The 8446-nt window shown below is 37.4% G+C and overlaps 1 protein-coding gene across 7 annotated transcripts in view; it reads left to right on the top strand.

Annotated features, from left to right (window-relative positions):
• The first annotated feature begins 339 nt into the window (after positions 1–339).
• LOC125911570 (sodium channel protein type 2 subunit alpha) overlaps positions 340–8446 on the top strand; it is an 84752-nt gene continuing 76645 nt past the window's right edge. For all 7 annotated transcript variants that reach the window (XM_049615566.1, XM_049615559.1, XM_049615561.1 and 4 more), the window contains exons 1-2: positions 340–688; positions 1591–1709. In XM_049615566.1, coding sequence (XP_049471523.1) covers positions 422–688; positions 1591–1709 — 386 coding nt within the window. In that variant the 5' untranslated portion in view covers positions 340–421. The remainder of the gene's footprint in view (positions 689–1590; positions 1710–8446) is intronic.

Genomic DNA, 8446 nt, shown 5'->3' with positions numbered 1-8446 from the left:
TGAAAAAGATGGCTGCCAAAATATTCACACAAGTGAAACAGCAAGCACAAACCAGTATCCTCCATTTCTGAGCTCGAAATTGGATATTTTCACTTAAAACATTTTGGGAGTGGGAGACTAGATTACCTCATAGACATCTACTGGGTGTGGAAGACAGATCTCCATGCAAGCAAATGAATGCGTGCATGAGAATCCCCTGAATGCCAAATACAGCTTCCTTAGTAAATATTACAGATAGATTGGTTTATATATTTTATCTCTGTATCATGTAATTGTCACAGTTACCTTTTATCCTAATGACTGTTGCTTCTCTCTCTCTCTGTCTCTCTCTGTCTCTCTCTCTCTGTCTCTCTCTCTCTCGTTTCCATAGCACTTTCTTATGCAAGGAGCTAAACAGTGATTAAAGGAGCAGGATGAAAAGATGGCACAGTCAGTGCTGGTACCACCAGGACCTGACAGCTTCCGCTTCTTTACCAGGGAATCCCTTGCTGCTATTGAACAACGCATTGCAGAAGAGAAAGCTAAGAGACCCAAACAAGAGCGTAAGGATGAGGATGATGAAAATGGCCCAAAGCCAAACAGTGACTTGGAAGCAGGGAAATCTCTGCCATTTATTTATGGAGACATCCCTCCAGAGATGGTGTCAGAGCCCTTGGAGGACCTGGACCCGTACTATATCAATAAGAAAGTGAGTTTTTAGACACCTTGTCTTTACTTCCCCCACTTCCTAACTGGTTCTGGGCTAGTCACACAGATGTCTGGTAAAGAATGATGTGCCTCTTCCCCTCTGCCTGAAGTGTCACTAGGATGCTGAGTGGGCTTGAGCATGTAATGGACCCATTATCCTACAAGTCTTTTGGAAGCACTCATCTGAACCTACATTCCCGGGACAAACAGAACTAAAGAAGCATCATGTAGTTGATAACTGAGGAAGGGCAAAAAGTCTATTCAGCTTAGGGTACAATGAAGCAAAAAGTGAAAACAAGGGTTGTATTGTATTATATTATATTATATTATATTATATTATATTATATTAATTTCCAGGAGCAGTATCTAAATTCATTTTTACAATCTCAACCTCTAAGTAAGTTATTTTGGTCATCAGCAGGATTATGCCTTCATACCAAAGACTTTGCCCTTCCCATGGCTCTCTGCAGAAGAAATAATAGTAGGTGACTTAAGTACCCCCAAAAGAATCTCATCCAAAAACACACCTGGAAAACTCTGAAGTTTTCATGAAAATTGTTATCAAAATCAAGAAGTAATCAAAGCCCCATTTTCATGCTTTTTGTGAATTATAAATATGGTTTTAAAATACTGCTATCAAAACTTGATAAGGATGCTAAGAATTCCTATGGCATCGACTACATTTTTTTTTTCTCTTTTAAATGCTCAGGTCACTTACAAATTTAGGAAAGTTAATAGTGCTCAGAAAAAGCACCTATCATCGTGTTGCATGTTGATAGTGTATTACTATAGTATTTTATAATGCAAAATTTTAAATAATGGTCTCACCTTTTTCTTTAAATGTTCTTAATTTTAATATTAAGATCCTAAATTCTGCCTTATATGTTGTGTTTTCTTTTTCAGACATTTATAGTATTGAATAAAGGGAAAGCAATCTCTCGATTCAGTGCCACTCCTGCCCTGTACATTTTAACTCCCTTCAACCCTATTAGAAAACTAGCTATTAAGATTTTGGTACATTCATATCCTTTTTCAAACAGTTGCTTAATATGATTTTGTTCTTTGAATTATTGAGCTGGGAATCTTTTTTTCAAATATGTGTGGTTGGCAACATGATGTGCTCTTTTTTTCTTTCCTCTTACTCAACAGTTAGCGTATTGCAAATGGGATCATAGGTAAGTGAACCTGTTTTCCTCATCTTCTTGAAGTTCGCCTCTCCCCAACTTACTACATCTTTCTTCTCTACTCCTCTGTGTCCTTCTAAATTACTTGTTACATCCGGGGCGCCTGGATGGCGCAGTCAGTTAAGCGTCCGACTTCAGCCAGGTCACGATCTCGCGGTCCGTGAGTTCGAGCCCCGCGTCAGGCTCTGGGCTGATGGCTCGGAGCCTGGAGCCTGTTTCCGATTCTGTGTCTCCCTCTCTCTCTGCCCCTCCCCCGTTCATGCTCTGTCTCTCTCTGTCCCAAAAATAAATAAAAAACGTTGAGAAAAAAAATTTAAATTACTTGTTACATCCAAGACTTCTTCATTAATGTTGATCATGTTTCAAGGCTCTCATTTTATAAGTCTTCATATTTTACAATGGTAGGCAATGGGTAACCTCCATGAGCTAATTTTCCTTACTGCTTTCACATTTGGAAACTATATACATAATCTGAATGGAACAATTTTATATCTTTTTGGTCTGAGTTGTACTACTTTCTGCTTTTTATTTCAGCACTTGAAAACTTTGAGTTAGTAAATGTTTATAATTGTAACTGTATACACACTGGCCTTTCAAACATATCTCCAAAAATTTTCCCCAACAGCATCCCACTGATTTTCTTTTTTCTTTCTTTCTTTCCTTTCCTTTCCTTTTTTTCCCTTCCCTTTATTTCTTCTTTCTTTCTTTCTTTCTTTCTTTCTTTCTTTCTTTCTTTTTTTCTTTTTCTCACTTGCTGCCGTGTTTTATTCAAGTCACATGTCCTGCTACAATTTTATCTCTCCAAAGGCTTAATGTCTGTCAACCCATATACATCCTCATTTTATTCTTCATTCTCCTTATTGAAGTCACTACTTCCTAGAAATGAGATTGATGACACCTTTGTGGGAGATGGTAATATGAAGTTAAATAGAGTAGTTGTGAATGAGAGGTTTTATTTTAGGTGAGGGATAGTGGTCTGACTGATAGCCAGACCTGAGAAAACCAAGGAAGCAAAGGTTTGGAAGACTGGGGCTATGCCAGGCAGGGACTTTTACCGGAAGAACACTTAAACCTTGGGATGAGGATTGATACACATCAGGAACCAGAGGTAAGATTCCTGAAAGGGAAACTGAAATCTAAGCAGAGTCTCAGAGCAACTTTTAATGTTATTTCTTCTTTAGAAAGAGTCCATGACATGATAAGGCTTTCGATGTGAAAGCTCGCTGCCCCCAGTAGGCTGAGAAAATGTTTGAAATAGATAAGGTAAGGAATTCTGAAGATGGGATAAACTTGGTACAGGAAACTCGTTTCAGTTCTGGGTGGGAGGGCTGTAAATCATGTCCTGGGACTTGACTGGCAGTGTGGTAAATGATGTTTTCAGAAGCACAGCATTTTAGAATTTAGTCTCCTTTTAACATCTAGTTCATTCCCCTTCTTCCCCTATGTCCTTTGCATAGACATCAACATATTTTAATTTGAAAAGCTTTAAGACTTAATACTTTTTTTGTGAATTATCTAAAGCAATATTTCCTTACTTCTGTTTTTCAAGAACCCAATGGTATGGGGGATAAAGATCTATGAGTTAGCATTAGAAATGAATAAAAAGGGGTGCCTGGGTGACTCAATCATTTAAGTGTCCAACTTCAGCTCAGGTCATGATTTCATGATTTGTGAGTTTGAGCCCCACGTTGGGCTCTACATTGACAGTATGGAGTCTGCTTCAGATTCTCTGTCACCCTCTCTCTCTGCCCGTCCCCTGCTCATGCATTCTCTCTCTCAAAACTAAATAAATAAACATTAAAAAAAAGAAATTAATAATAAAGTTACTATTAGATTTGGGTCTCCTGAATTATAAGCCATGGTCTATTATTATGTTTTGGGTATTTGTAATCTTTGCACTAAATAAATCTTTCCATAAATTATTTATTATATTTTTAAATAACGATATGCCCTTTATATAAACATTTTTATATGAAATTATGTGAAAACTCAAACTTATGTCCAATGCTGTGTTAAAACTAGATACTGGGAGAATAAGTGTTGAATAAATAAGTGACTCATGAAGCAGAGGTTGGAGAATTATATGCAAAACAAGTAACAAAATGGAGGGTTTGAATAGATGAGAAAAAAATTGATTTTGTCCTGAATCTGAGTGAGGAGACAGAATTAAGAAAGCCCAATATTAAAGAAAAAAATCAGTTTTTGTTTTAAACATTTTGTGTGGAGATCATGTATTTCTTTGAAAATGTCATGAAAGCCATCATCTAACTCCAAAAACTTCTATGAAGTTAGGGAACCCATGAGTCCTAATTTAAGACCCTTTGAGAAAAGAGACTCCTGGTGGTAGAGGACAAGGGCAGTTATAGAAGTTTCAATCAGGAAAAAGAAAAAAGAAAAAAAAGAAATTTCAATCAGAGAATCTGGGCATTGAGGACATAGATTATAGTGGGGGCTCTCTGGCTCTCTGGGAATCAAGACACAACTTGAATTTGAGGGTTTGCACCGGCTTCCTTGAAGAAACAAAACCCCGGGGCAGAGTTGTTCAGAGGACTGCAGTGATGTGAATTGCAATGTGAAGGTAGCCAGGTAAATTTATGAGATTTGCTAAAGTGAACGATAAGAAGCTTATAAATGGCTGATAAGCCACAAATGTCTTCCAATGTAGAAAAAGGTAGACTCTTTAAAATCTCTAATTACCTGAATAAAAATACTATGTTTCACATATCTCATCTTGGAGTACAGATAGAAGAAAAGAAAAGGCAAGTGTACTAGTAGTCTAAGATAAATTCTTCAGTCTTTTGATGACAGTGACATACTTGATAGGGAAGCCTAGTAAACTTTGATGTATATAATACTGTAGCATTTTCAAGTGATTCAGTTAGTGATTTTGTCTTTTATTCTTCACAACAGAAGCCCTATGCTCAAATCCTGGTTTTCTGACTTCAAGCACATGCTTTTTGCTGTAAGGTAAAAATGCTTGGAGATGGTGATGGTGGGTTTGGGCACAGTTAAGAGGTCATTTGTGTATTTATTATCATTAACTTCTAAACAAGAAAGTGCCCATTCACAATAAAGAAAATTGTATTTTGAGCCTAGACTAATATCTCTATTTCTGAAGAAAATCCTGTCTTGTTTCTTAAAGAGCTGTTATCTTCATTAGAAGCTGTTGCATATCAAATTAGCTTTGTTTCTTGACTTTGGCAGAATGAGAAGTTATACTTATGCTTACTATATTTGCGCCAGGGTGTATTTTGAAAACTGAAAATGTTTTTGATATGCCTAATATCTTGTTTTGATAGTTAAATAAAATATGGTTATAGTTTCTAGATCATAAACACATTTTAAAAAATCCATATTCTTAAAATTCTTGTCAGAAATGTGTTTCATGTTAGTTTTTATCATTTTAGCTATGTATGCTTATTCCTTTTATTTTTCATTTGGTACTCATTTGTTTGTTCATTTGAAAATATTTTTTAAGTACCTACTATATGGCAGGTGTTCTTCTAGGCATTGGGATGCAATACTGAACAAAACCAAGTTCCTACGTTAGTGTAGTTACATTTGTGTATATGTGTGTGTTTGAGAGCTAGATCATATGTCAGCTAGTGATAAGTGATATTAAGAAAAATAAAGCTGTATAGAAAGAGAAGAATGGAAAGGTACTGTTTTAGATCATATGACCAGGGAAGTCCTCTCTAAAAATAGAGCATCTGAGTAGAGATTCAAAGGAAGGGAGACAGTGAGACATGGAAATGTAGGGGAAAGGTAAGTGTAAGGAGAATAGCAAATATGAAGGCCAAGTATGAAGGTAGAAATGCACCTGGTATGTTCAAGAATCATCAAGGAGTCCAGAGTGGCTGGGACAGAGTGGGAAAGGCAGGGTGGAGTAGGAGACGAAGTCAGCGTGAGTGGAGGGCAGGAACTGCAGCTGTAGAACATGATGAGAACACCAACTTCACTTTGAAGGAGATGCAGAGTGATGGCTGAAGGATTTCCAGCAGAAGAATATCATGATCTGACTCACATTTTATAAATACCACTCTAGCTGCTGCATGGAGAACAGACTACGTGGAGGGGAAGAAGACAGATCGGGGGCCTCCTGCCATGATGAAGGCAAGGGATGCTGGTGGCTTAGTCTATGGTAGAAACCATGAGGGTAGCAGAATGGCATCAAACTTGGATGTGTTTTTCAGAAGGGCTCACAACAGGATTTTCTGAGTAGTTGGATTAGATTTGAATATATTTTTGAGATGGCTATTAGTCAGTGGAGGAGTTGAGTACATAGATGGATATGGAAGTCTGGAGTTCAGAAGAGGGCTGGGCTGGAGATAAAACTGCAGGAGACAGCAGTATTCAGATGGTATGTAAAGTCATGACAGCGACCTGTGACACTCCAAATCACACAGCTAGTGTAGACTGCTGGTGATTCACACAGAGTAAGAAAATGAAAAATAGCTGTCAGTATCAGAAAACCTGGATTCAGACCCCGCCTCTGAAATTTACCTATTGCTTTATGACCTTGGGCCAAGTTATTACAACTGTTTTGAATCTCAGTTTCTCAATGCATAAAATTGTAATCAAAATTTATACATTAATGCTAATAAAATATACGATAAGTACCTGGCCTCGTGATGAGCACATAGTAGGTACTTGATGTGTGGTTGCTATGATAGCTATTTTGGTTGCAGTAGCTACCATCCAAGCAGTAACTACTGCAAGATTAGTAAGTAAAGGAAAACTCTCATACTGCCTAAAGAATTCCACAAAGAATACTGTATAAATCACTACTCGCTCCCAGCTTCGTTTTGCAAACAAAATGTTCATATAGCACCAGAGTTTGGAGCTGTCAGTGACTAAAACACAATCTGATTGGTTTCAACCTTCTCATTTTGCAGACAATTTAATTGAGTCCCCAGGCACATTTGCTCCCTTTCTAAGCCTATCTTTTATAGCAGTGGCAGAGCTAAAACTTCAGACCAGGTCTTCTGACTCTCAGCCGGGTGCCCTTTGCATTTTCCACCTAACAGAAGACTCTCAGGTATAACGTACTAGATTCATTGCCAATATTGCTGTCTGTATGCATTTCAAAGGTTATTCTCAGTGGCTAATTCATTAACTAACAAGTAGACTTTTCAGCTCATTCAAAAATTATATGCTCTTTATGTAGAAATAAAAAATGTTATGGTTTTCCATGCAAAGAACTAGGTAGGTCTGTAGGAGAGGAGGGGAGGAAACTTATGATTTCCATTTCCCCTGCTTGTGATGCTCAAAAGTTACCACCCATTATCACATAGTTAAGGAGATGGTTAATCATAGAATGAAACAAATCAAGAGTTAAAAGTATATATGTGACATTTTGTCAATATTTCTGCTGGGCTAGAAATATGCACTGATATGTAGAAAGAGGCCTTTCCTACTCTGCTCTGAATTTTCCACTTTTATGTTAAAAAAAAAAAAGAAAACAAAACAAAACTCTGACATCAAATTGTTTTCTCCCTCTAGTATAGAGTTAAACATTCCTCTGCAACTTCTCCAGATATTATATAACATTACAAAGTCCCTGAACAGACTCACAAACAATGTCTTTCCCTTCTTTAAGAATAACAACAACAACAACAACAACAAAAAGAAAAAAAAAAAAATGGGTCGCCTGGGTGGCTCAGTCAGTTAAGCATCCGACTTCAGCTCAGGTCATGATCCCACTGCTCATGGGTTTGAGCCCCACATCTGGCTCTATGCTTGCAGCTTGGAGCCTGGGGCCTGCTTCAGATTCTGTGTCCCCCTCTCTCTTTGCCCCTCCCACGCTCACGCTCTGTCTCTCTCTCTCTGTCAAAAATAAATAAACATTAAAAAAATTTTTTAAATAATAAATTAATAGATGTAAAAGATCCTTTTTTCCTGAAATTATATAAGGTTAATCTGCTTCCATTTTATTTTACATTCCAAAGCTCTTAAGGAAATATTGTTTTGGGATACATTGTTGTTTTGAAAAATATACTCTAGTTGATGTCTTGGCCTGTATATTTAGAAAATAATACAAGATTTACAGGTTTTGTTACTAGTTCTTGCCCCTTGAAATCCCCCTTGATGTGGAGTTTCTATACTTTTTCGATGTGTGGTATCACCAATGCAAAACCCATACCTACATTTTTTTCATATCTGTATATTTGTTATGATTATCTGAAACCCTACAAAAAGTCACTCACCAAATTCCAAGAATTTTAAAAGTATGTGACTGATAAAATTAGTCCACAGTGATTTTTTAAAATTGATGAGTAATGACACACCCTATTTAGAGATACCTATTAAATCAAAAGCAGAAAACCTAAATCTAGTTATCTTTTATTTTGTTTTAAAAGCAAAATAGTTTACGGGGCGCCTGGGTGGCTTGGTCGGTTAAGCGTCCGACTTCGGCTCAGGTCATGATCTCACGGTCCATGAGTTCAAGCCCCGCGTCGGGCTCTGTGCTGCCAGCTCAGAGCCTGGAGCCTGTTTCAGATTCTGTGTCTCCCTCTCTCTCTGCCCCTCCCCTGTTCATGCTCTGTCTCTCTCTGTCTCAAAAATAAATAAACGTC

This window comes from Panthera uncia, assembly GCF_023721935.1.
Source record: "Panthera uncia isolate 11264 chromosome C1 unlocalized genomic scaffold, Puncia_PCG_1.0 HiC_scaffold_3, whole genome shotgun sequence".
Taxonomy (NCBI): Eukaryota; Metazoa; Chordata; class Mammalia; order Carnivora; family Felidae; genus Panthera; species Panthera uncia.
The sequence above is the reverse complement of the archived record's forward strand: the minus strand, read 5'-3'. Positions and strand labels throughout refer to the sequence as shown.